The following is a 27,295-nucleotide window of genomic DNA, read 5'->3' on the forward strand; positions in this document are numbered from 1 at the left end:
TTACCGGTAAACTGTGAGAACAATACGGAATGAAGATTAATCGCTAGAAGACCAATAACCCCTTGAGTTTCTTTGATCATGGCACACAAGTGTTGATATAGGTTGAATGAATAAAAAATAGCTGTGGATTATTACTATTAACACTTTGAAGAGCGTGGTATTTTCAGGTGCAGGTGCATTTGATGTTTTTTTATAAAACCCAGTACATTTAGAAGTAAGTATTTTAGGAGCTTCTAAATGGCAGCATTTGCCATAAAAAAGACCTAATAGCTAAAGAAAAAGGATACATAGTTGGGGCCCGCGAACAATGCACTGTATATTTTTTCATGGAATCAAATACGACTGCCCGAGCTCTACTCGGGCTTAATCCAATGATTCCTAAATCCCTGAAAACGATGGGCGAGTTGCATATCGAAACGTTGGAAGAACACATGGAGGACATGACCCGGTGCAAAACCTGAGAAATCTTTACTTCTATTGGTCGCCGGTAAAGGACAAAACATTATATCACTCTTACTTCATCGCTTCTGTTGGACCTGGAAATATAGTGGGGCTATAAGATGATGTTCTATGTGTCGCTCCTAAATATTTCTATTCTCAATTTTTCAAGCAATCAAATCCTAGCCTCCGAGTCTCTAGCGGCTCCCAGCCTAATTCGCTTACCATTTGAGTGACGCTATCTGTACGTCCGGATTAGATTTTGACGAATCGCCCCCCTTTCTTTTGTATTTTATTCAGTTCATGGATTAAATCTTTCTGCACCGTATCTCGTATGCTCGCTGAATAATCAAGGTGCGGTCGGACGAGTGCGAAATAGCACCTTTCATTTACTTTCTCATCCGAAAATCTTCCCACAATACGCTTGATAGTTTTGAGTCTCGTGGCACCCACGGGCGGTGTATGAATACCTTTATAGCGCGCCACTTTCGCCGTTAGCTGCAATCAGATCCCATTACGATTACACATGGTGAAGCAATGAATTATGGCGATAAAAAGGCTATATTTCATACGTCAGACATTAATGCATTCCTTTGTCATGAAGGAGTGATAAGGGAGTCCATCCTGAATGATGTGTCATTCCTCTTGATGCGCATGTTAGCTGCGCGAACTAGTCATGATTCTAAGACGGATTTAGCTTATCTTGACCTGTACACTTACGATGAAAAGTCACCGAAAGATACACTAACAGGCGGATCTAGCGTTGTCTATGTTAATTGTACTTCTTCTTCGTGACACTAGAGCCCGGTGTGGGCATTCGCCTGCTGCACTATTGCTCCCCATTCTATCCTATAGGCAGTTTTCTCCCGCCAACCTCTCAATTCCATCCTGCCCAGATCACACTGCACTTGATCGATCCATCTGCTCTTGGGTCTTCCCTGTCTTCTTCCTTTAAATAGCCTTCCTTTAATCACCCGTTTTGGTATCCAGTAGCCACAAAGTCCATTGTTGGAGACTTCACATTTGGTCTATGCTTCATCAGCTGCTAAATTTATTAACTCTATCTAGTTGTACACTCACGAGGTAGGAGAGGGGCCAGGTTCTTTTATTGTTATCCCTCATAGGTCTGCACAAAATCGAAATTAACCTGTAATTGATAAGTCAAGGTCACATGGTGGTAGCATTGTCGTTTGTAAAGTTGATTTATAGCTCCTTATAGAATGCACTCGTGTAATGCCTACTATGACCAACTGTTAAAATCATAATTTTGTGAATAAAATAAATTTTGGTTACAATTATTTGAATAATTATGGCAATCACCGATGAAAAAAAATCTGAGCCCGCCTCTGACTATATCACTTGATGATTTCTTTTTCTCATACTATGCTGTATCTTCCTATTTTTGCGAACATGTAAACAAATGTGAAGTCTTTCTAATGAATTCAAATATGGTTAATTGCATACCTATGATGATGTGGAAAAATAATTTTTTATATCTTAAGCACTAGCTCTTGTATTATAAGTTCACGTAAAATGATTAAATCAATGAAATACAGAAAGCAGAGTCATAATGTTTTTTTTGAGGATGTCTCTATTTATTAATGAATCCTAATACATGAGCGTTGTGCGTTATATGTAGCTCAACATACACATTGTCGGCGATAAAATATTATGAACCTTCTTTAGCCCTGCTTTATTTATCTTGCCTCTTGAGAATTTTCAAATTTTAAACGGTAAATAGTAATTGGAAAGAGTAGTAATCCAATCTTCAAGCTCTTCCATGGAAGGTGAGTACTTTTTTAATGGAAAAATGCCTCCCTTACCCGGTAGAGTTAGATACAATGAGTAGTTCAGCTAATCACTCGCTTAATGCTTCAACTCTGAAGTTGGTCTGGTGGAGTGAGGGCAGGGGTTACCTCTGACTAACTGTAAGGCTCCCTAGCTTGAATATTAAACTTACCCCATTCAAAATATTTTAAAGTTGATACTTTTTTGGAGACTTAGTATAAAATAGACTCGGAGTATTTACTCTAATCCTTGTGATCTAATCTCAGCAAAAACTACTGCAATGTTCAAATTAATGCGTAAGTTAGTGCAACCAAACACCTAGAAGCTACCAAAGCTACTACCTCGCGCCTAGTTATGTGGTTGTTATCGCTTTTTCACGCTCACTACGGATTCAAAGGACAGCTGATAACCAGCGGTCGGAATGCTGATAAGAAGATAAATAGATGCTCATATGTCGTCCGTGTTGGAAATCCTATGTTGATTGATTTTTTTTCATTTATCGCCGTGATTCGGGTATTACACGTAATCCTAGCTATTCGGTCGCTCGATACTTATATTTGACACGGATCACGTGTGATGGGCTTATTGAGAATATGGATGTATAGTGGGGTACCATCTTTTGCGATTTATTTGTCTCAGAGCGAGTTGTAGTTCCCAGAAAAATATTCCATACCGTATAGTTACTATGGATGTGTTACTACTTTTCGAAATCGGATACATCTTCTGATACAGGTTTGTTTTGCACAGAATTTTCTCAAGTTTCTACAGAAGACAGCGGAAGGTGTGTAAACCTCGGGATGTGAGTTTATTTTTCGTCTAACTTTCTGGGGATCGCGGTAACTTATTGGTTAAAACTCGTGGCTACCGATGTAAGGGTCTCGGGTTCAAAAAGAGCTTTAGGCATCCTCAAACATAAAACCTTTAAGTGCGGGAAAGGAGCTACAAACTCCTACCCTGATTATGTGATATATCTTGCCTGTGGCGTAGGAATGGTTTAAAGATAAAAGTAGCTATAACTGCCCTTGAAGTGTCCTCCACACAACACTCAAGCTGGAATCGGGCAGTCTCTTAAAATTCTCTGCCACTGCCGGGATTTGAACCCGAGCCCGCCGGGTGGGAAGCCAACACACTAGCCACCACACCATTCCGATCCTCTGGGGCTTCAGTCAGCTCAAATATCGGAAAAAGTATAAAATGAAATTTATGCAATTCCCTGACTTCCCGTTGGCACTACCTTAAATTCACCACACCTTTGATTGGCACTCGAAGGCAGAATATGTGCTGTTACACTGTGTTTATACACACAGATTTTTTAGGTCTCTCTTACCTTCAGTTACCGCATTTCTTTGACCTCAGTGAAATATATACGGAAGAACTTCGTCTCTGAGTTCTTGGTCTTGACCTTTGCATTTCAATCAGGTGAAAAATAACTGTATATCTTTGCACTTAGCTTCCCATATTTCTTAAGTTCTAATCGTAACCATTTCAAATATGGGTAAACTTTTCTCGGGATTCCCACCGGGTTAATGTTTTAATATCGGCCAGCGTTTCAAGTACCGTCTCGGCACTCATCTTCAGGGCTGAATATTCGCCGGGAAAGCATTAAATCATTTTTCCATTTCAAGTATGGTGATCTCATATATATATAAACTCTGTAGAACGACCGCTTTTGAATGGAATAAAGCGCCTACAATCAATAGAGTTTTGTTGAAACCTGCTTGCCGTTTTCATGCAAACTTGTGCTTTATCTTAGGGAGCATTTTTTGGCGGACTGGTTTGAAAAATGCGGTGCAATGCTGTACCGGCTGCATCTAGTTCGGGGTTTGTCTTCTGCTTTTGCTCCGAATGAATTTTAAGTCCGTGCGTCATGAATTTCCTCTCTTCTCAAACGTTTTCCTGTGCAGAAATTTATTTGTTGGAGGCGCTTTGGATTTTATCGTAAAGATTATATTCTTGGAGAATATTTCTTTCAACCTCAGATGGCACAAACAATACAAATAAAGTGGCGCTTAAGGCGCAGTTTATTTGCAACTTTCCGGGAATAATTACATTTAGATATTTCATATATTTTGAAACGGATTGCATCTCTACTCCTTTTAAAAATTAATAATTGCCTACGTTTGAAAGTGTATGCCTTTTGTATTAATCGATTTCTTCCGTCGTTTCGATGCCGTCATTTAAAAATCTGAAAAAATCATGTCATACTTAGACGTCACGTTTTCGCGCGCTTGAAAATTTTCACTTTTCCTTTAATCGCGAAAAATAGCTGCCGTCATTTAAAAATCTAAAAAAATTATGTCATGTATAGAAAGTGTAGTAGTAAACTTTCGAGTGAATGATTGAGTTCAAATTCACCCATTTTCGTAAAAATATGTACAAGAAACACAAAAATTGGGTTCATCAAAAAGTTTCTTGCATGTAAATTACATGGTGTCATTGCTGAATTTGATGCCTTCTGCAAGGCGGCAGTGTTAAAAGGTGTCCAGCAACAGGAAAAACCGGTAAAATTGGCAATAGGGTAGTTTCCTTCATCAAAGAAAACGAAAGGCATTGGCAGCGATTCGTAATCCACAATTAGTCTATTCATAATTTACAAATTATTTGGTTTTAAGAATCCCGGTGTAGACGAATGTTAATGTTTAATTTTAACCTCATTTGAAAAAGGCCAGATTGGCGTCCATGCGATGCCACTCCACGTGACGTCACGGGGACCTAGATGCTATACAAGTAGTCAAGAGTTTTAGATCATCTGAGATTACCAATGCATGCATGAGGCACAGAGCTCCGGGAAACATCTCTTAATAATCACCTATTAAAATTGCCTAAGGTCGGAAAGTTTCCTTCGTTTGATAGGGCATTAATAATCCTTATTTTATTCAAGCGCTACCTGGTAGCAGCCTGCATCATATCGGCGCTCATAGCATCGCACCAACGTGGCCTCACACGGCGGCAGCCGGAACTAGAATGACGTCACACGGGCTTTTCCCAGCATTCATACTTAGCCGTCACGTTTTCGCGCTCTTGAAAATTTTCATTTTTCCTTTAATCGCGAAAAATAGATATCGTCATTTAAAAATCTAAAAGCGTGAAATACCAACTCCAGGAGTATTATTTCGATTTAGGCAATTAAAAAAATATGAAACCACCCTACTGTGTGTGAATTTTTAGCCCCTAGAATTACACATTAATTATTCATGAAATTTTGCTCCAACCGTGAATTTAAAAATCTTTTATTTCAAATACATTTCACATAAAATTTTGCCAGTTCCGCACCCGTTTTCTGGCCTAAAAAGTGTTCGTCGTAAATTTAAGTGCAGAATCTTGTTAGAGTTTTTAAAGCCGCATCTGAACGTGGAATGTCAGACGAGACAACAGAATCGAAAAATCTCTCTCTTGACTCATGTAAGATTCAAAAACACGAAGAATATAATTCCAGATGACGTCAATATTTACGTATCAGGTCGTTTCAGCATCGTGGCTTATATTGAATAAATTTGAATTTTAAATACAATTTGTGCTGACTAACCTATTCATTGTCCTTGTTAATACATATATATAATATTATAAAAAAATATTGAAGAAATTTTGGGCGTTTCAAAATTCTTACATAACGCTGTAATCACGTAAGATTCACCTGAAATTTTGGAAATTATGCATGAATTTTTCTGCTTTGATTGGCTGAAAACTGTTTTTAAGTATAAACAGCAACTTCGCTGTTTTGCTAAAATATGCGGGCAACTAATAATGTAATCTATATTATTCTTTTCCATTGTTTATGAATGTAATTTTAGTTTTAATATAAGGTATTTGTTCTGTCATTCATGCCTTAAAAATTAGTCGCGAGGAAAGGCCGGAGAGGCTGTCGCAATGCTTGCCTGCCTCATATCGTCGATAAAGCTTTCTGGCGAATGTTGGCAATCATTAATTTTAACCCTATCTGGAAAGCCATCTTCCCGTGATACCAAAGGAAATGCCGGCAAAGGGTAGATCCGCTTTTATGCGGGGATTAATTTGATTTCTGCCGACATGGTTTCGCTTCCCTTAATTGTAGGCAATGTTTTCGCTTTCCTCGATTCTTTTGTTTTTTCTACTGATGAGGGTGTCACCTTCTTCTTCGGCCAATCAGGCATTCCTTTTCATCCCCGCGACCGTTACGCAAGGACAGTGTGTCATCACATCACCATTTTCTTAATGATTTTCTTCTAATAACCAGTTTTTCATTTTTCTTGGAAGACAAGGCTTTCCCATTAAGAGTGTCATTGTGTTGGTTCTTAGAGAACTCGTTGCGTGTTCGGATTACAAGGCGGAGGAAAAAAACAGAAATGTCATCCTTACACAGCCTCTGGTTTCGGAGTTGATTACGTTGATTTGTGCTTATGAGAGACGTCGTGACGCTGATATTCATTCTACTCATTCACATTCGTTCTTAAGGTGGTGTAAACGTAGAGTCAAAACTTACGAGTGAAGGTGTTATTGCATGGAGAGATTTGAAACTTTCACTCAGGAGCTATAGTAAGTCACAGCGTCGGTGGCGTAGAGAAGTCCGGATCGCGAAAAAGAGGGACAAAAATCACATTCTTACCGTGCGTGTCGGAATAATTTTAAAATATCATCGTACAGGTTTTTAGGCTTCCTTTTTTTAAATCTGTTTTATTTGAATTTATCATCTTTTATATTTTACGGAGATAGGAATATTTTAGAAGGCATTATGTAGTTATAATTTTTCATATTCACTGATTATGGCGCGGCTGCGTGAAAAAAACGCTAGTTATTACCAGTTATGCTAATAAGTAATATTGTGTCCGTGGTTTTTAGGCGTGCTTTGTTAATATTATCCGTTATTTTCCTACGGAAAAAGAGTATTTTTCAAGACATTGCCGAGTTGTAATTTTTCACTTCACCGATTATGGTTATGACGAGACTGCTAAGGAAAACGCTTAATATTACCAATTGTGCAAATAAATAACATTGTTTTCGTAATGTGGCTTAGTGGCCTTCCAAATTGCCAAGTAACTAAAAACATAGACACAAAGAAAGATTATTCCATCTATTGACTTATGTTGAAAAGAAGCACTTTTCTACTAGCTGAGGTTGTGTTGTATGCAATAAACATATTATAAATTAGGATCAAGGGAGCATTTGTTTGCAAATTAATTCCTTTACTTTTATAAAAGTATGCCTAATATATTTTTTAGTTGTTTACTCTACCTGTAAGGTGATCTAGCCTATTCAATTTTTTTTATTTCATCCTCACTCACGGCTTTGATTTTCTTAGTCATGGGGAACCAGTCTTTAGAGGTAACTACGCTGTATTTTCATCGTGACATTAATGCCACTTATTTTGCAAATTTTTTTGTCGAAATGACAATATTATTGACAATCTTGGGTACTAGATTTCTCTCCAATTGTAGACAAGCATATCCATGTTTATGGACACTTAAGGAATTATAAATGAAAATTGAGGAAACGTAGCATTGGAGGCCAATTTTTTTATAAGTCTGCTAAAAGAATTAAGAAAATGATGTTTTGGCATTTTCGCTGGGAAGTGGCATTTACTTCGTTTCGAGGAATAGCTTATATACCTTCAGCGATAGATGTGTACTTCTGAAAACCATAATCTTTCCGGTACCATTAGAGAGAAACGCGATGTTATGTGTGGAAGTCATTTGGCATCTGCCCACATCATTAACTGTGGAATCCTTCGACATATGTCGAATACATCTATCCCATATGTCGCTCCTCCATCTCGCAAATCGACTGAACACAAAAAGTGGGCAAAGTGAATTTCCTCCGTGATTAAAAACACAAATTACCCTTGACACACATCAGCGAGTCGGGCTTTTAGGGCACGCGTGGTCTTCTCTCGGGAAGAGTCAATGTCATTTATGAGTAGCCGAGCGTACATTTGGTTGGAGATGATATGGTGATAGAGACACGCGAAACAGCAATCAACGCACTCTTGGATGCCTCTCCAAACATCACCCTGAAACTCATCTGATCAGAAACGGCGGCGAAAATTGGGAGATAGTTCATATGTAACGTAATTTTTCCGGCACTTTTATGTTGGCTGATCGTCGAAATACAGGGTTATCACAAAAGAATGGTCCGATTTTGAGCATGGTTTAAATGAAAATAGAATTACTTATAGTTTTATTCCAACTTAGTGTTCTAAATTTTAATTTGGTAAATTGTGAGGCCAATATACTTCTGTAGTCAGTAGGAGTTGACATCCGTGGAGGGGGCGTGCTTATAATTTGTGAAACACGCTTGAAGAATGCATAATATAATGCATTATTGGAAGTGATTTGATTTATTTCTTTTACCTTGTGGGCAAAGTGAACTGCCTGCATAGTACAAATATTAATCTCAGCTAAACATATCATAAGGTCGATGTTTTTGTAAAGGAGGAGCAGTCAACGGGCAAGGAAAATCGTGAAAAATTGGTCCACGAGGCTCCTCGTCCATCCATGATAACCGGCGTATAGAAAAAAACTCAGTCAGACCCAATACCGTTTACAGTGATACACCATAAGCTTTTGAGGGGAATGCAAAATTTATTGCGCAATTTTCTCTGTCAATTTTTTTACTGATGGAGATAAAAAGTACCAGCCCCATGGTCATGTATTGCAAGGTGAATGAAAATAGCCAAGAATGTGTAATATGTGCGAGCTCGCTTACTTCGATCGAATGAAGCCGGATACTAAATACATTAAATGTATATATAATGACACCGTTCAGAGCAAAATATATTTAGCTGAAAAGTTAGTCTATAAATGAAAAAAAAAGAAAGAAAGTTTTGTTCAATGAATCCAGTGTTCGGCCGATTTTTAAAATGTCTTTTCAGACAACCGACAAAAGGTGATGGAGCATTCCACCATCGCAATTTTAATTGGAGTTGGAAAAAAAAATCTCAGTCACTATCACTTCATTTTCATGGCTTCTAATTTGGACCTTTCCGCTCTCTTATCTATTTGGAAAAGCGATTTCAGAAAAAATTCCTCAATCACAAGATACCTTTTTAAAAAGATTCGAGATAAAGCCGCGGCGTTAACAGTACCAGCCCCCGCGAGAGTTATCTGGATGTAAGTCGATTGCATTTCGGGGTGATAAAAAAAACTCGGAACTCAATTTCTTCTGTGATCAGCGGAAAAAAGTTAATAAGATGTTCAATGAAGACGATCAGATACTTACCAGAACCACTGCCTTTGATTTCCTCGACGAAATTGCGCGGTTTAAGATCCAACCTTTGACCTTTTTACTTGTTTTGCGCATCGCGTGATGGCACGGTGGTGTTTATGCGGGATGGGGAAGGTAATTATAAATAGTAAATTCATGTGCCATCAAGTCTCGTGAAAATTAACCCGTGTCACCCGGAGACGTTGGTTCTTTAGATACGGTCGAGCACGGCAACGAAGACCCCGTGGCTCTCTCTCCCCCCGATCAAAATTCGCGACGAAACAATTGAAGGTCTGCGTGCGCATGAACATGGCGACGACGCGAACTCCACGTCACTCGTAATTCTCCGTTTTTTTAATATTTTTTTTCTTTCGAAGCGCAAACCCAGCATTCGAGCGGTTTTGCCTTTGTTTCCCTCATTTTTTTAAGCCCTCAGCGTCGTACTCATGGTGGGGGGAATGACGTAAAGGTCATGACGAAAATTACTGTTTCTCTGCCATCCTCCACGTGGTAGCTCTCATTGCGGATTATGAAGTTTCCGCAGTGAAAATATTTTGGATTTTTATTGGTGTGAGATGCTAGCATGCCTTTACTTAATGCGCACTTTGCCGCACTATTAAGAGGCTCTATGATCGCACGAGGTACTCAATTGATGTTTACTGTAGTTAGGAACGCGATGAAATTTCTTTTTGTGGTAGATAATTACTCGAATTAAATAAAATACTCCAACGCTCGACATACCCGTTCGTGATGAAAAGTGTTAGACGATCCAAGGCGTTTTGATAGCAGTAATATCTACGTAACCTCTGAGCCACCTCTTCTGTTTTGCAGGAGTACTAATCTCCAACATTACACAGCGTTTTAAAGGCTTACCATGCGTACCTGGACGATCATAGGGCTTTTTCAGACATTATTTAATTATGATGCAGTCAGATGCATTTCAAGAATATCAGTGAGCATTTACAATGTCTTTAAATTCATGCATCTTTTTAAAAGTTGCTATGTGTCGCAAAGAAAGACGTTTCGATCAATAGATTTTTCTTTGTCTTAACTACAAGTAGCTTCAGTACATACTTGCAAGGGCATTCAAAATATGCTCTAAGGCGCCCAAAGTGTCTAAAAGGGGTTTTAACTCACTTTTCAAGGATCCTCACTTGCATTGTAAAATATACGTATTGAGCCTATTTCAATCCATTTTCAATGTACCTATCTTGGCTTTCCTATAGGCCTTAAATATCACTTCTTACCATGGCATAAGGTGTGTTACCTTTTCCTTGGGCTTCAACCTTACCGCGGTGAAAAGCTGACGTGTTCCTATGACCCCTAGAGCTGTACTGGCGGGATAAATTCTCAATTATTCCCTCTCAAGGAAGGGATGGAAATGAAATAGGAGAATTTTCATTAAGAAACGCGATTTTGGTTTGTTTGTAAATTTTTCTTCCGGCGACCAAGTGAAAGACCAAGACCAAGGCCGGCCTCGGTGGCGGAGGGGTAAGGTCCTCGCCTGCCAAACCGTAGGTCGTGGGTTCGAATCCCGCCTGGGTAGGTGATCCCTAGCCAGGGCTTGGATGTTTGTGTTGTGCTTTGTTAATTTTGGAAACCCTCGTTGTAAAAGGCCGTTATGTGCTGTTTACGGGGGATGTGATAAATAAATAATAAATAAATAAATACATAAAGGACGTCCCAGTCCGTCCCGTAAAAGCTTGACTGCTCATAGCCCCGCTATTCGGTATACACTAAAGTGGCCGACTGGAGATAATCCTGTATTAAAATATTCGTGGCGACTACGACGTGATTCGCCCCCGGAGTGAGTTCATAGTAAATTTCGAACACAACAAATTCTGATTGCTCATACAGCCACTCGGAATCAATCACTCGTAATGGAAACGATCGAAATAATGGGGTCGTTCAATTAGACCCGAAATCACAATTCATCACATGAATGCGTTAAACAGAAGGTAAATATATTTAGCGACGAACAATAGTCTTCCCCAAGTTGCCACTGTTTCCTAATTTTATAATAACAAGACGAAGGAGTTGACGCCCATTTGAATGAGTTGGTGACGTTATTAGAATTCTGGCTAATTCAATAGTTAAGGGATAACCGTTGATTGATGGAAGAATACGCTGCCGAGCGTGTAAATAACTGCCAACCACGTGCTTATGCACATCCAGAAACATGCACAAGACCGTGGAGTATCTGCGAAGCCGTTGCCCGCTCGGTAAGAGTTCGTGACGTCATCAACTTGTCTGAAAAAGGCTTAAGGCCGTCGAGTTTTCGTCGCGAATAGCTCGAGATAAGGGCGAAAGATCGTAAAACGGAAAAATACCGATTTTTTTTCAAAGTTTACAAAATATCTATTTTCAAAGTGTTATCGCAATCTACAGTAAAATTAAATCGGAGAACGATACTATTCCGATCGCCGTTTCTCACAATCAGAATCGACCACTCGGAATGAAAACGATCGAAATAGTTCGAAGTTTTCCCCTCCACTTCCCTCGCTGCTGGTATGATGAGTAGAATTCTAATCCACTCATCGGCGATTGATTCTTCTCGTTCTTGATTACCGTCGCTTGATTTCCTGGTACCAATAGGACGCCTGGTCGATGAAGAAGTTGCCGCGATGATAGCCTTAATTGAAGCCGACAAAATGGAAAGGTTTGAGAGCGCGTCACTCGGCTGCACTTAAGAAACGACCATTATCGTTGATGAGGGAATCTGTAGAGGCTAAGTATTTCAGCGTCATTATCTGCGGCTTTTTGCGGGAGCGCCCTACCTTTTAAAAAGTAAGAGAGAACGCTAAGATATGAAAGATAAGGATTATGGAAGATAAAATGCGGAAAATCTTAACTTTATATTCGTTCTTTGTGTGAGATCCATTTATAAACCATACAAAGACGGGGACGTTTCCCAACATCGAATTTGGAGTTATAGGAAAAAATATTCTTCATTGGATTCTTAGGGATGTAAACTTTTAGAGATGATATTTAATGCCTACCTACATTTGAACAATATTATGTATTGCTTTAGTTTTTACTTTGTTTTGAATTAATTTTTATCTTTTCCATATTAATTTCTGTCTTCATTTTAAACTGCGCGGTGAAGGTATTTTAGTTGAGTTTGTAGATTAAGTTCAGATTTTTAGTAAACTTTTCATTTCGTTACTTTACATTCTTGAATTTGAACCTTGTATTGTCGAGTCTGTACATTCGAAGTTCCATGAATAATTAACCATCAAAAGTCAGGCTATCTGCAACGGTTCTTTGGCCAAAACCGAGATCAGCTTACAGGTGTCGCTGTAAATTTAAAGCAGTAACCCGTGAATTATCTGTTTCAAGCTCGAAGCTTCGAAGTTCCATGAATAATTAACCATCAAAAGTCAGGCTATCTGCAACGGTTCTTTGGCCAAAACCGAGATCAGCTTACAGGTGTCGCTGTAAATTTAAAGCAGTAACCCGTGAATTATCTGTTTCAAGCTATAGGCCTGATGAAGAGCTCGATTTTTAGCATTACTGGAAAAAAATTGTGAGGTACAGTACAATTACATTGTTTTTTCATGTACCTTCTGGAGAATTTTCATGTATCTTATCTGTTTTTTCATGTCTCTTCATGCAGGTTCAGCAATGGGAATCAGTTTCTCTCTTGTGCAATGATGGACTTAAATGTAATGTTGAACATAGAAATTGAATATCTTTTAACTTAGATCTCGTTTTCTTTTTTTATTACAGGCTTTTTCCAAACATGCATCGTCTGTTTGTCCGTTTCATCGATGGAATCTTGTAATTGATTTTTACGCAACTTCCCACTGTCGGATCGACCTGAAATTTTGCACACTTGCTTGCTTCTGATGTAATACAAAATTCAATGATCGGGATCAAATTTTGTTTCATTGTGCTCTGATGAGTCACCTAATATCCACATGGAAAAATGGTTTCAGATTTTATCATAAATATAACCCTAAACCTCCAGAAAAAAACACCGTTCAGTGAAAACTATGGAAGAATTGCTCATAATATGCAAAGATAAACGTGGTTTTGCGATTTTCCGAACGCATAAAATTCTTAAATTAGGTTCGCCAAGTCGGTTTGTGCCATCTACCTTCTACGGTGCAGGGGTTAGGTCGCTTTCGTTCTTGAGGCAAACTCGTGGGCACGAATATTGCAAAAGAGAATCCTCAAGTCGGGTTCTAAATGTGTTGTCTATCACCGCGCGTTTTAAATGTGTTTACAGTAGTCACCACATGCGTCGCTAAAGGAAAAAGTTATCCGAGTTTCACGGGGAAATAAGGTATTATTGGGCCTGTAAATCGAAATTTATATACATAGTGATGAGATCTATCAAAATCATAACTTTCAACGCTATTCCTCGCAATAAAAAAACATAATGCTGCAAAATATGGGAAAAAAGTGAATCGCATTGCACTCATCATATCGCCGCGGACATTAATGAAAACCGATTGAAATGCGGCCGCAGTGGCAGCAGAAATCACCCTTCTGCGGGATGGCATTGGGCCTCTATGTAGTCTCCTTGCTCGCGGGACTTTGGCGGTTGGTAGACATTTTTCATGGCCCCTCCTCTCTGCCAAAACTTCCTCCTCAAGTGAATCGCCGTGAAAAGTTAACCTTTCACATGAAAGTTCCCGTGGTGTAGTGGTTATCACATCCGCTTTACACGCGGAAGGTCCTCAGTTCGAACCTGAGCGGGAACAAATTTTTACACGCTTTTTTCCTAACTTGCTTCGTTTGTCTGTTTTATCAGTGGAATCTAGTGATTGATCTTGGAATTGGTTTGAAATTTCATAATCTTGCTTGCTGCTGATGCCTATACATTATTCCATTATCACACTTTTAAAGCATTATTCCATTGTTCTCTGTTTAATTTAGTAAATTTCAATAAAGAATACTGTGACTAGGTAGTTCTCCTTGATGTCAAGGACGGAGATTTTGGAATAAAGAATACTGCTTTAATTTTTCTCAACAGATGGTATAAATTATAATATTTTTTGCAGAAATGCTTTTTAGTGTTTCATTGTTTATTTTATGCTTTTGTTGTTTATTTTTTGTTTCGATTCCATTATGTACCACTAAAAAGTAGAAAATAGAAATAAAATTTAAAAAAATAGAAAACATTCTTCTTTTTACTTTTTTGCGCATTTTATACCTACTTATTTTTCAAAAAGTGTGTTTTTTTATATTTTCAATTTTAGTTTTCGTTTACCGCTGACGTCCCAATGCACCCGTCACACATCAATTATGGCGGCTTTCTGGATAGTTTGTAGAAGCATTGGGAAATAGGATCTCGAGGGAGCAGGTAATGAGGGCGTTGGGGATGGGTGTGCTTTGGGAAAACTTCCTTCTTGAGACAATCGTCTATAGTCTATTGAATGTTCTTTTCGTGATCAATATATCACCTTCGCATCGTTGTCTGACAGAAATCATAACATTGGTTTGACGCAGCTCTCATCTCACTAAGTAGTTTCCTTCATCAAAGAAAGGAAAGGCATTGATTACGATTCGTTAACCACCATTAGTGTATTCATTATAAACAAATAATTTGGTTTAAGAAATCCCAGTTTAGACGAATGTTAATGTTTAATTTTAACCTCATTTGAAAAAGGCCAGATTGGCGCCCATGCGATGCCACTCCACGTGACGTCACGGGGACCTTGATGCTATACAAGTAGTCAAGGAGTTTTAGATCATCTGAGATTACCAATGCATGCATGAGGCACAGAGCTCCGGGAAACATCTCTTAATAATCACCTATTAAAATTGCCTAGGGTCTGAAAGTTTCCTCCGTTTGATAGGGTATTAATAATTAATCCTTATTTAAGCCAAGCGCTACCTGCTAGCAGGGTAATCTGCTACCTGCTAGTGGCTCGCATCGTAGCTGCGCTCATTGCCTCGCACCAAGGTGGCCTCACACGGCGGCAGCCGGAACCAGACGTCACACGGGCATTTCCCAGCATTCATACTTAGTCGTCGCGTTTTCGCTTGCTTGAAAAGTATTCACTTTTCATTTAATCGCGAAAAATAGATACATTTAAAAATCTAAAAGCGTGAAATGCGTACTACAGTAGTAATAATCTTTCGATTTAGGCAATAAAAAAAATAGGAAACCACCCTATTCTTATCAGCTCTTCTCGCTACCATTCGTACATTCGCATATTTCACGTTTATATCCTTTATCTTTTTTGCTATTTATCACATCTGAGGCCTGCCCATGGTTTTCTTCTCTTCCTCATGTCCGTCGATGATTTTCTTCTTCAAAACATTTTGTATTATTATGTGGGCGAGTAACTTATTTCGTCTGCTTCTCAGGATTTTCAGAATGTTGCCACATTCCCCGCTCTTTTTATAAATGCCTCGTTGTTCAATGGATCAATTTATATAGTATTTATCATTTTTCTGTAGTACCGCTCTTAGGCTGCTTATGCATGACTTTTCAGGAGCTAATTTCTTACATATCTTACTGACATTGAAGATATATGCTCCAGAAGTGAGTCCTCGTTAATTTTATCACCAACTCTACCTGCGCCGGATCTAAGGTAGTGAAAATAGAGGTTAGAAGGGGGATAACATCCCAGCAGTAGTGGGGGTCTGAAAAAATTTACTATTTTATCTAGTGTAAATTCATGATCCTCTATGGATTGCACGGTGAACTCTACGCCTGTATTTACAACTGTGAATTGAGTATTCTTAGCGCTTAATTCCAGCTTCTCGAGCGTTGCCGTTAATCGTTAATGAAGTACATAATCTATCTAGTACTCATATAGAGTGGCCACCACACATCTACCTTGGGCATGGACCACTCGTGGGTCATTATTGTTTACACTCAATTGAGCGATTCCTATCATCAATAAAAGGTCATCCCTGAGTTCTTCTACATCTGCATACTTCGTACCCCGCAGGCCGCCTAAAAAGGGTCGTGGCGGGGGGTGTAAGTACGCCAGCCGTTCCCTTGTAAAAAGAAAATTCTCAAATAAAATTACGATTAGTATTTATTTTTTAAAGTCCAGTAGTATTATTTACTTAAAGTTTAGTATTAGTATTTATTTAAAGACCTTTATGGGTCGGGGAACAGCGAATTCCTACACCTATCCGTTTAGTAAAATATCCCCTAGTTTATCGTTTCTGTCGGACCTGGAAATAGTGTGGGATTCTGATATGATGTTCTCCGTGTCGCTCTTAAAGATATTTATTCTCAATTGCTCAAGAAGGCGTAGTGAACCTTCTGTATGTGAACCTGAACTCTAATGACTTAATTACTTCACCAACTCATGAAAAGTGGACGGTAAATTTTGCGTTCTCTTATTTTAAACTAGGGATTGAAAAGTCGAATGGGTATTTTTTTTCATCGTAGCTTGTTTTTACTTTTCATCTATCCTGGGGCTTAGCCAGGAGGGGCAAGTTCGGGCGCCACCTGACCTTGGGGTGGGGTGTCTTGGAATTTAATTATTTTTCTGCCACACAAACATAACTCAACAAAAATGTGGACATTGACAAAAAGTACTTGTTACTTTCAATGGCATTAAGGATAGGAAACTACAGTTAAGGTAAGTTATCTTGCTTAAATCAAGTTACAAATGTGTTTATGGTAAAAATTGATTTTACTTTTAACTGTTATAGTTCCTGAGTTATGCGTTTCAAAATGTACATCTTGAACTGCAAAACATTTTACATTTGCATTCAATTACCCTTCCTCCAGTAAAGCACACCTGTGGCCCAACGTGACAACTTGTCTGCCCCCCCCCCCTTAGCTAATAGTCTATGCTACTCTAATTGTGGTAACTGTTTAACCAGTTATTGTCGCGATGTCCAGCCGTTGCTGGTAATCGGTGTTTGGCTTTTAAGTGAGGTGTGGCGTTATTGTTTTAGGTGGCTATTCTGTGTGTATTATTGTGTGGGAAGTGTTATTCATTTTTAGATCTATTGCATTTGAAATGCGGGTTGTAATTGCAATTCCAGAGTGTTTGTAGTGGAGTGTTTTGTGTTTTGTTTAATTAACATTCGAATGATTATGCAATGTCACTTAGGCATTGTGTCAGTGTTTTGATCTTGAGGTTTTCTTGTATACACGTGTTGGGGTAACCGGGGGGCGCCCGTGATTGTCCTTAATTGGCCAATAATCCTGGCTACGTCTCTGCATATAATGAATGATGAAAATGAATTGCGATTACGGGTCTATGTGAACGACCCTCTTGCCACGGCAAACTGGGCGCACTTCTTGACGATGATAAATGCATTCTAAAAGCCGGGGGATTAAGCGATTTCTTCACGAGGAAATGTCACCGCTGATAAGCCGTGGAAGTTCCAGCGAAGGAATTGTATCATCGGTTGAGACTTCTGAACATGTACTATCTCCTCTGTGCGATCGCTCCAGTGGTATATATTTATCGTGTGAGAAAGTAATAGCCTACAAGAGCATCTTTGCGTCCATCAAAAGGATGATATTAAGAGAGACTTGTATAATATGTATTAACAATTTCCCGTAAAATTTATTTTGTTTTTGGCAAATTTATTGAATAATTTGTCCCAAGGTATCGCTTTAACCTTATATTTTCGACATAAGGGCTTTAAACTGAAAATATGTAAGAATAATTGTGCGACAAAATGTTTTTCAAAACCCGAAAAATTTTGTTTATAAAATTCTGTTACGCTTAATAATTACGCATTTATACGCTTATGTTTTTGCAAATTTCGGCCCTTATGAAGAAAATAAGGTTTCAAATGCTTTGCTATAAACAAATAATGGTATTAATTGACTAAACCTCAATAACTTTTTCAAATATTTTGTCAAGAATATATTTTTATTCCTCTTGAATTCTGCCTGTCCTCAACGTTTAGGCAAGCATTTCCATTGCAAAGCAGAGTAAGTTTGGAATTCTTAAATGCAATATCCGAAACGTGATTTAGAGAGAGCCTTCTATTATTAAACGACTGTCGGGAAAGGGCATATTTTACAAATTTCGCTGAAATGACGATTGTTTGTTTCTTGGCAGGACAAGGACCTCCTTTGGCAAACTGCAGTTCCTGCGGCATTGCGGTTGGTATCATCAGGTTCCATAAACTCGATAGTTAAGGCTTAAAGATCATAAAACCATTTATTTCAATTGAATCACTCCTCTAAATATTTGTAAGGATCGGATATTCGCTTACTTAATGGGAGTCGACTCTTTTTTTCAATTTCCCGCACCCAGATCAAATTCGTGCAGCCTTGAGTGACGTCGGAATGCACTATTTATCGCTGCTTGCGTATCTCGATGATTTCACGATTAAGCCATTTGATGATGGAGACATAGTTTAATTGTTTGACGCTCATTTAGCATTTGAAATCAATCCGAAAATGTGTCTTACGATAAATCTAATGGAATCACTAGTTAAAGGACACATTTTAAATGCTTTACATCTCAGGTTTATAAGTTTGGATGCTGTGTTAAAGTATAACGATTGAAATTTCAATGCCTCTTTAATTTGAAGAATTCGACTTAAAATTCGATTTCTGAGTTTTCAATGGGAAACTAAAATTTAGTCTAGGCCCAGTAAAGTATACAATAGCAGTCTCATGAACTCGATAGTTCAATTTCATGGCGACCTTAAAAACTTATTTCATCTCAGGTTTCTCAAAATTGATGCTGTGTTGAATATTTCATAGAAATTTAGACTCCTCTATTATTTGAAGAATCTGGCGATTGAAATCGAATTCAACGGTGTTGTGAGGGCACGGAAATTAAGTCTAGATTCAATCATTAATCCAATGCAGTGCTGGGTTATGATAGTGCCGGGCCTAGGAAGTACTTAACTATCTCTGCTAAAGATCTTATTTTATCTTTTGTTCGATAGAGAAATGACTCGCGTTTCAGTTCTCCTTTGTCGATTTTGATGAAATATCTTATTTTAATGTATTGAAGTGATGTGAGGCAATTATTTGTGTTCTTCTCGGGAAATGCTGCGTGCGAATCATTTTTCGCTCGACTTTTTGCTCCTTTGGTCCAAATGTTCGTCACTTTATCGTTGCGCCAATGAGAACTCAGCCCGTTGGACGTTAGGGCAACAAACATGTACCTTCTTACAAGTAAGACGTAGAGCTGATGTTCTTTTTCTATGAATTAAAAAGCCATTTCCGACTACTGAGTGACTGATTAATACAATTTTTGGAGGTAAACGAGACGAGATACGACAAAAAGTCATGTAATCTACCCCCTCTAAAATGGCCTCGAACCCTAGGAATAATTATACATTTTCTATCTATTGCATTATATATGTTATTTTCTTAATTAATTTGAGATATGCTACCTCATTTATGCAGACAGAAGCTCTCGACAAATCCTTTTATCGCACCAGGATCATTTAGCCGAATTCCCGAGATTCTACAGAGGAAAAATCATTCGTCTTAACCGGTATTCGAACCCGGATCCCTCGATTTCCTGCCGAGTGCTTTATCCAGTTAAGCTATTATAGCGTTAATCCTTTCTGTGGAAATTTGTGACGGCCGAATGTCGAGGGATTCGGGTTCGATTCCTGGTCAAGGCGAACGATATTTCCTCTGTAGTATTTCGTGCATATGTGCATCGCGGGTGACTACGTAAAGTTGTCACCGTGGCTACTCCCGGTATGATAGAATCATTTAGCCGAATATTATGGATATTAACTTAGTTGGACACATTTTGAGGCATGATGGCCTGATGAAGACAATCGTTGAAGGACAGGTGGAAGGAAAGAATGGCAATGGACGGCCCCGAATGAGCTACATAGGACAGGTTATAAAGGATGTAAGAGAGAAGATATACGTCGCTATAAAAATGCTAGCGGATAGGAGAGAGGAATGGAGAGCTGCGTCAAACCAATCTTAGGATTGTTGACTAAATATGATGATGATGATGAATATTATGAATGGATTTATCAACACTTACCGACGCGCCTATAGTGGGCGGCATTTTGTAGGCTTCTTTACACCGCTCACTGTACTCTCCTGTGTGAAATTCACCGGAACATCCCCGGGTTTACGCGATCCTTCCTTCGCTCACACACATAGCGATCTGACTCGAATGCACCTGATACTCGAGATAGTGGAAAGAAATTCCCTCTTGGCTATCTTCTTATCAAAAGTAATATCACGGTTTGCCGTCCCGCTGCTAGAGGACGGCACCTGTCGATATGTTAGTAATCTTTCTGATTACGTGGTGAGTTGTGAGTAATGGCTTTACCTTTAGAGATTATCTCGTCCTATTTGGCTCAGTGCACCATAGCCTATTGATGGAAAAATGTCGGTAGAAATAATTTTTTTCGTGCAATCGATTAATAAGCGAAATGATGACCTCGACTTTTCGACAGAAATCGGAATTTGGATCAAAAGATCGATTAATCGAAAAAAATCGGAGGTTATGTTAAAAAGTTTCTACAAAAACGTGTTTATAATTCATTCGAATAACGCTAAAAATACACATTTGAATATAGTAAAAATATTACTCAGAATACTTGATTGAATTATTCGAAGAAAAAATTTACAAATGGACGCACATTTAAGTTTTCGGATCACCGCTTGGAACCATTCGGATTCACTAAAAGATCTCCATGAAAGATCAACTGATTGAGATGCTTTCTTAATGAGCGAGGTGGTGCCTTTCCAATTTTACCAGCCTTATAGAAAAGCCTTTCACATTGGACGGATGAATTGTCATAGGCCGGTAGTGACGCTGCTGAAAGCAAATGAAATGTTCTAGATCGAAGTTGAGAAATCGATTTTGGATCGAAACTCGACGGTCATCTGGCTCGACCTCCATTTTCTTGACCTTTGACCATTAAAATTCTATTTTCGATTTTAATTTAAATCAATTTTTCTATCGCTACCTTAACCCTGCTCTATTACCATTTGCGTGCTATTTTTTGGTTGCCTCGTTCAACTAATAGCTATAGACAGATGTTAGGAAATTAATAATAACAAATTTAATTTGAATCTTCCTAGAATTATGGCCTGGACCCGCCAAGAGTTTTCTAGGTTTTCCCGCCTCATATGCTACAAATGCTTGGACGTTTCACATTAATTTCATTCGTGCAGCACATACAATAAACAGTAACGGATTAGAGTTTGGGATATAAGCATGTCCCTTATGACGGGACTCTCGAAAGTGATATTTGATAAGGTGATTCATTAGAAACATCCGAACTCTGGAGTGGGAAACCGCTCACGTTACTCGTTTCTTCACATTTTTGTTAGATAGGATCGTTATGTAAGAGTTTAAAGAAAAGGGTAGAGAATGGTTTGATCTGGAGTGTAGCTCTCTTCGTGGACACTATGGAAAGAAGACGAGAGAAGATTAGAGGCATTCGAGATGTGGGTATGGAGAAGAACGGAGAAGGTGAAATGGACGAAGAGGAGGAGAAACGACGAAGTGCTGGACATGTTGGGCGAGGAGAGGCAACTTTTATATGAGATACGAAGGAGACAGAAAGTCTGGATAGAGCGAGTACTTAGAGGGAGGGGATGTTGAAAATGGTGTTAGAGGGTAGAATGTTAGGGAAACGAGGGAGGGGAAGGAAAATAATAGGATTTTTAGATAGATTGAAAGGGAATAGGCCTTACAATGCATTGAAGAAGGCAGCGCTGGAAGGAAAGGGAGGCTCCCAGATCACTTCTTTAGTACTTTATGGAAACGTACCTTAATCGGTAGAAGGTGACTGAATTTTATATAAAGGATGAAACACTCAGTGATTCAATGGTAAATGAAGAGCAAACTTAGTGCATGTCCACAGTAATTTTATTTGGTGCGACGCGTTTCAGCGACCTTACTTCGCTATCATCAGGTACAAAATGCCAAATTTTCGTCAAGAAGTCATATATATATACAGTCATGCAAATGGGAGGGGTATATTTATGAGTCGGCGGAAGTGGGAGAGGGAATTTTTTAAGCGTCACTAGGGAATAAAAACAGAATTTAAAACGGTCTCTCGGGAAGCACTTGGAAACTTTGTAAACTTTGTAAAGAGTCATACAAAGTTTCCAAGTGCTTCCCGAGAGACCGTTTTAAATTCTGTTTTTTATTCCCTAGTGACGCTTAAAAAATTATTTGACAAATCATTAGATAAATTGGACCCTCTTTTAAGATCCGGCATTTATGCAATCAGCTGCGACTCATGTGATTCAACATATGTAGGACAAACTGGTCGGAATTTCAAAGTAAGGACAGCAGAGCACAAAAGATGTTTTGATAAGAAAGACACCAAATCCCAGCTGGCCACTCACCTTATCAACGAGAACCATTCATGCAGTTTCCAACCTAAAATACTGGCCTTCGAAGGAAAAGGACGTCGGCTCGACGCACTCGAGCAATGGGAAATTACCAGGAGGAGAAAACGCAAGGAAAATCTTTTGAATGACATTGAGTTCCTGAGTCATTCCCCGTTGTTAGCCCTCCCCCCTCTCAAACCTTCAACCGAACCCCAAATCCTTACGTATCCCAACCACCTCCCCACCCCCTTCCCCCATCCTTTACCCCCCAAAGCCTCTCCCACTTCCGCCGACTCATAAATATACCCCTCCCATTTGCGTGATTGTATATATATATGACTTCTTGACGAAAATTTGGCATTTTGTACCTGATGATAGCGAAGTAAGGTCGCTGAAACGCGTCGTACCAAATAAAATTACTGTGGACATGCACTAAGTTTGCTCTTCATTTACCATTGTATCATTATGTTCCACAACATCTCGCCGAACACCGTTGAATACATCTCAGTGATTCAACAAGAAGTTTTTTCTTTGGTTTGTTTAGCGTAAGACGGGCGTGTGAATTTTCACATATTCATGGTTGGAGGTGGTGGGGGGTTTCCTGAGGCTACCACGCACTTCCAAGATTTTTATCTGGGTGTGTTCGAATGCTTTACTTGGGAATTGTACCCTTGACCCTCTAGTTAGCAGCCTAGTGACTTATTTTACTGAAATTTGTGAGGCTGACTTTGATAAAGGAATCTTTTTTATTTCTCTATTATTAGTTTCTCTAAAGTATGCATATAAATGCAGTTTTTAGCTTCTTAACTTTTGAGCGATTAAATGCTTTCAGTGCACACAACAGTGTATGTATACAACTGGAAGAGAACACGTTGATCAAAGCACTGCAGGAACAAGTGACTTTGTACGCAGTAACGCGCACGGGTGCAAAGTTAAATACTCCAACGGATGAAGTTTGCCATGAAAAAATATTTGACTTTCCCGGTATTTGAACCCGAATCTCCCGATTGTCGGTCAGGTGTGTTAAGTGCCACATTGTGGACTTGTGACGTCAACATCTTGTTCGGTAAAACCCATCCCGAAGTACGTTCTGAGAAAATGGCTTGGTGGTGTAACTGGTTAACACGCCTGACCGCTAATCCGGAGATCCGGGTTCGAATCCCGGCTAAGTCAAATATTTTTCATGGCGAACTTCATCCGTTGGTGTATTTAAGAGAACACGTTACATACAGCTCAGAATGAAAATCGTCACTCGATGTGACAAACCTAGTGGCGCATCCGGAAGAGAGTAGGAGGGAAAGCCCCCCTCTCCCATTGGGTTATCCAATTTTCTCTAGATAAAATGGTAATTTTGTTCAATTGTCGAATATATATAGGAGAATAGAGCCTCGAAAACCCAAGCTTGTTTGAGTAATCGAGGTAAAACCGATGAATACATTTTTGAGTGAAGAGTTCTCGGGTTCGCCACCGGGTCAGTAACTGCATAACTGCCGATGTTTCGATGACCGACCCGACTGCCGATGTGAGTGCCTCATAGCCCTGAGGACGATGGCCGAGTCGGGCATCGAAACGTCGGCGGTTCCCCACCCGGTGGTGATCCCGAGAACTCTTCACTCGGTCTACTCGCCGGGAAAGGACTAAATATTTCTTCAATACATCTTTGCCTTGGTCCTTTTACAATAAGTAATAAAAACATAATGTATTATAGAAACTTACAATGAGGTAAAAGTACTAAAAATGTTCGTAAATGTTTGTCTTAATTCTATGAAATATTAATGATGAGACAACCTTAAAGGCTTGTTACAAGCCTCTAAATTCTGAAAATCTTCCCTACGGCAGAGAGGAAAGGCCTTGGATGAGGTGCATAGACTATAGGTAATGAAGGATTTAAGGCAGAAGATTATGTAATTATGGAGAGGTTAGCTGATGGTAAAAACGAGCTGACAGCTGCATCAAACCAACATTCGGATTTATAACTGATTATGACGGCACATCTAATATTAAAATACTTAAATATTTGTGTTCTATGTTTAAGTGCGTCCAGTGGCAGATCCAGGATATAGACAAGGAGGGGGGGGGGGGGGCTTGGTGGCGGGCCTGGGGGGTAATCTCCCTGCAGCAGAGGGTTTTTTTTCTTCGAGGAACATTTTCTCCCAAATTCAAAGTATATTTTAAACTGCACAAGCACATACAATTTTAGAGATGAATACTGTCCTTCCTTCTGTCTTTCAACGATAATTTTCATGAGATCGTCATGATATGGCCGATTAGGTTGTCCCATTTTCTTCCCAAATTTTTCCTTAAGACTTCTCTCCTACTATTCTCGCACCAAATAATGCACACGATCTATCCATTTGATCTTCAGTATTCATCTCTAAAATTGTATGTGCTTGTGCAGTTTAAAAAAATATACTTTGAATTTGGGAGAAAATGTTCCTCGAGGAAAAATAATTTATCTTCAACCTTATTTCCCTGAAGGGATAGGTAAAAAAAACTTGTCAGTAAGGAGACAGTTTTCTTACATTTTCTCCCGAAAACGTTCCAAATCCCAGCAGCTGATAATCTGATTACGCTTTCCTTGACGCGATTGCGCTTAATGTCCGCGGAGACACGACCCACAGTTCGCAGGAAATACCTCTTAAGACCCGAGGAAATCACGTGATAGAAGCATTCGACGGGGCTGTGATAGCAAATGCGATTAACGCTGCGTCGCATTGAACGCAGAGGAGAGGATTACGGAATCTAGCGTTGGGGCAAGAGAACATGAAAGAGCTGAGGGGTCAAAGATCGCCGATTTCTTTTATTTTAAATTCTCGAATCAATGTTTCCTGAATTGGTGGAATGGTCGTGGCGAGTTTAGGTTATTAAAATACCTCTCTTAAGTTACAAAATCCTATCACATCTACGGTAACGGTTGTACACGCAAATATAAATGGAGTATTTTATACATTCTCTAAATATTACGAAAGATAACATTGATATTTTCTACCGACTTGCGTGCTTGCCTTTCGACTGAGGTAAGGATATCGATTGTAATTACTTTTGTGACGTAAAGGAAAAGTGTGATTCACATAAATATAATTATTTGTGTAAAGTTTGAAAAAAAATAATTGTGTAATAATTTTTGTGTTATAAGTGTTACTTTTTCATCGATCGACGATATATCGAATCGATGAATTCCGATCAGTTTTGAAAGTGGATTGCTCGTTGAAATACGTTAGAGCAATGAGAGTATGATGGTATATTTAAAAAACAATGTTAGTGCTGCAATATTTCAATTTTTTCTTATTCTCTTCCTACCTCTCTAAATTATTCATTCTTTACTTTCCCAAATAAATAAATTTATGATTTTTTATTAACTCGAGACAATGAGAGAGGTGGTAGGTACTCATGGCTACGAAATGTCCAGTTCTCATTACATTTAAGTGAAGCTTCAAGTCATCATACTTTGAATGCTCGGTATTCTTTTTCACCAGAAGTTTGAGTAGATGCTCGGGTCTTTGAAATATCTGGGCTCAAGTTAAAGTCTGATTCATCGTCATCATAATAGGGTGGTTTCCTATTATTTTTTCATTGCCCAAATCGAAAGATTATTACTCATGGAGTACTTATTTCACGCTTTTAGATTTTTAAATGACGGTATCTATTTTTCGCGATTAAATGAAAAGTGAAAATTTTCAAGCGCGCGAAAACGCGACGGCTAAGTATGAATGCTGGGAAAAGTCCATGTGACGTATTTCTGGTTCCAGCTGTCGGCGTGTGAGGTAACCTTGGGGCTACCTAGGAAACTACCCTATTCAACAATCCTAAGATTGGTTTGACGCAGCTAAACATTCCTCTCTCCTATTCGCTCGCCTTTTCGTAGTGACGAAGTTCTTCTCTCTTGCATCCTTTATAAGCTGTCCTAAAGGATGTAAAAGAGAATAAATACGTCATAATGAAAAGGTTAACGAATACTGATTGCGAATAATTTTTATCCCATGGATATAATTTCTGAAAGCAGAGCTTCCTCATTAATGAGGAAACATTTCGAGGCGGCATGAACACGTGAGAATTTGGCGAAAGATGTGGGGCTGCGGCCTCCTCAGTAAACATTAAGTTCCACGTGACTTTTTTATTTTGCATTCCTGGGTTCCGCGCGTATCGGGCGTGTTTTGTTTTCCTTTCTGGGCGCACGTGTTCCTTCCATTTGGGACGCTGTAATTGGCGCGACCTGTGAGGAGAAGGAGCAGACGGCTCCACCGTCTCAGTAATGTTTTCGTATTCTGCTCTCCTTCGCTTTCTAAATTTTGTCGGCTTCCTCAGAGGTGCGAAAAAACTGTTTAGGAGAATGAACTCCATGGCATCAATTGCGCTCACTCCATAACGCGTGAGCGTTAACGGATTGATCGTTCCTCCCAGTACTTGTTAAAGGTTCTCTACCAGGTGCGTTAAAATGGAGTATTTTGTGAACTAGCTCTCCTGTTCTCTTTATTTCTATCTATAAATCCTATTTTATCCCTCCCCCTTCTTCTGTTACGTTTCATTCTCCCGAAAGACACGGTTTTAGGCTCCCCTTCCTTCTTAATACTCGCTCCGCTAAATTTTACATTTTCACAATATAAGTATTCTGCCGATTAAGGTAGGTTTGCATGGAAATTTAAGAAGCATTCTGGCAGCCTACCC

At 39.1% G+C, this 27,295-nt stretch overlaps 1 protein-coding gene and 2 non-coding genes across 3 annotated transcripts in view; 2 read left to right on the plus strand and 1 right to left on the minus strand.

Moving 5' to 3' along the window:
* The window catches only part of LOC124168304 (myosin-VIIa-like), a 107,746-nt gene extending 87,296 nt beyond the window's left edge, over positions 1-20,450 (minus strand). The window contains exon 1 of the mRNA XM_046546457.1: positions 20,316-20,450. Within this exon, the coding sequence (XP_046402413.1) occupies positions 20,316-20,339 (24 nt within the window). The 5' untranslated portion in view covers positions 20,340-20,450. The remainder of the gene's footprint in view (positions 1-20,315) is intronic.
* Trnav-uac lies at positions 14,039-14,111 on the plus strand. The gene has a single exon. It is a non-coding gene; the product is annotated as a tRNA-Val (tRNA).
* Positions 20,451-23,730: 3,280 nt separating the features above from the next.
* Positions 23,731-23,803, plus strand: Trnas-gcu. Its single transcript has one exon. It is a non-coding gene; the product is annotated as a tRNA-Ser (tRNA).
* Positions 23,804-27,295: the final 3,492 nt, after the last annotated feature.

This window comes from Ischnura elegans, chromosome 11 (assembly GCF_921293095.1).
Source record: "Ischnura elegans chromosome 11, ioIscEleg1.1, whole genome shotgun sequence".
Classification (NCBI taxonomy): Eukaryota; Metazoa; Arthropoda; class Insecta; order Odonata; family Coenagrionidae; genus Ischnura; species Ischnura elegans.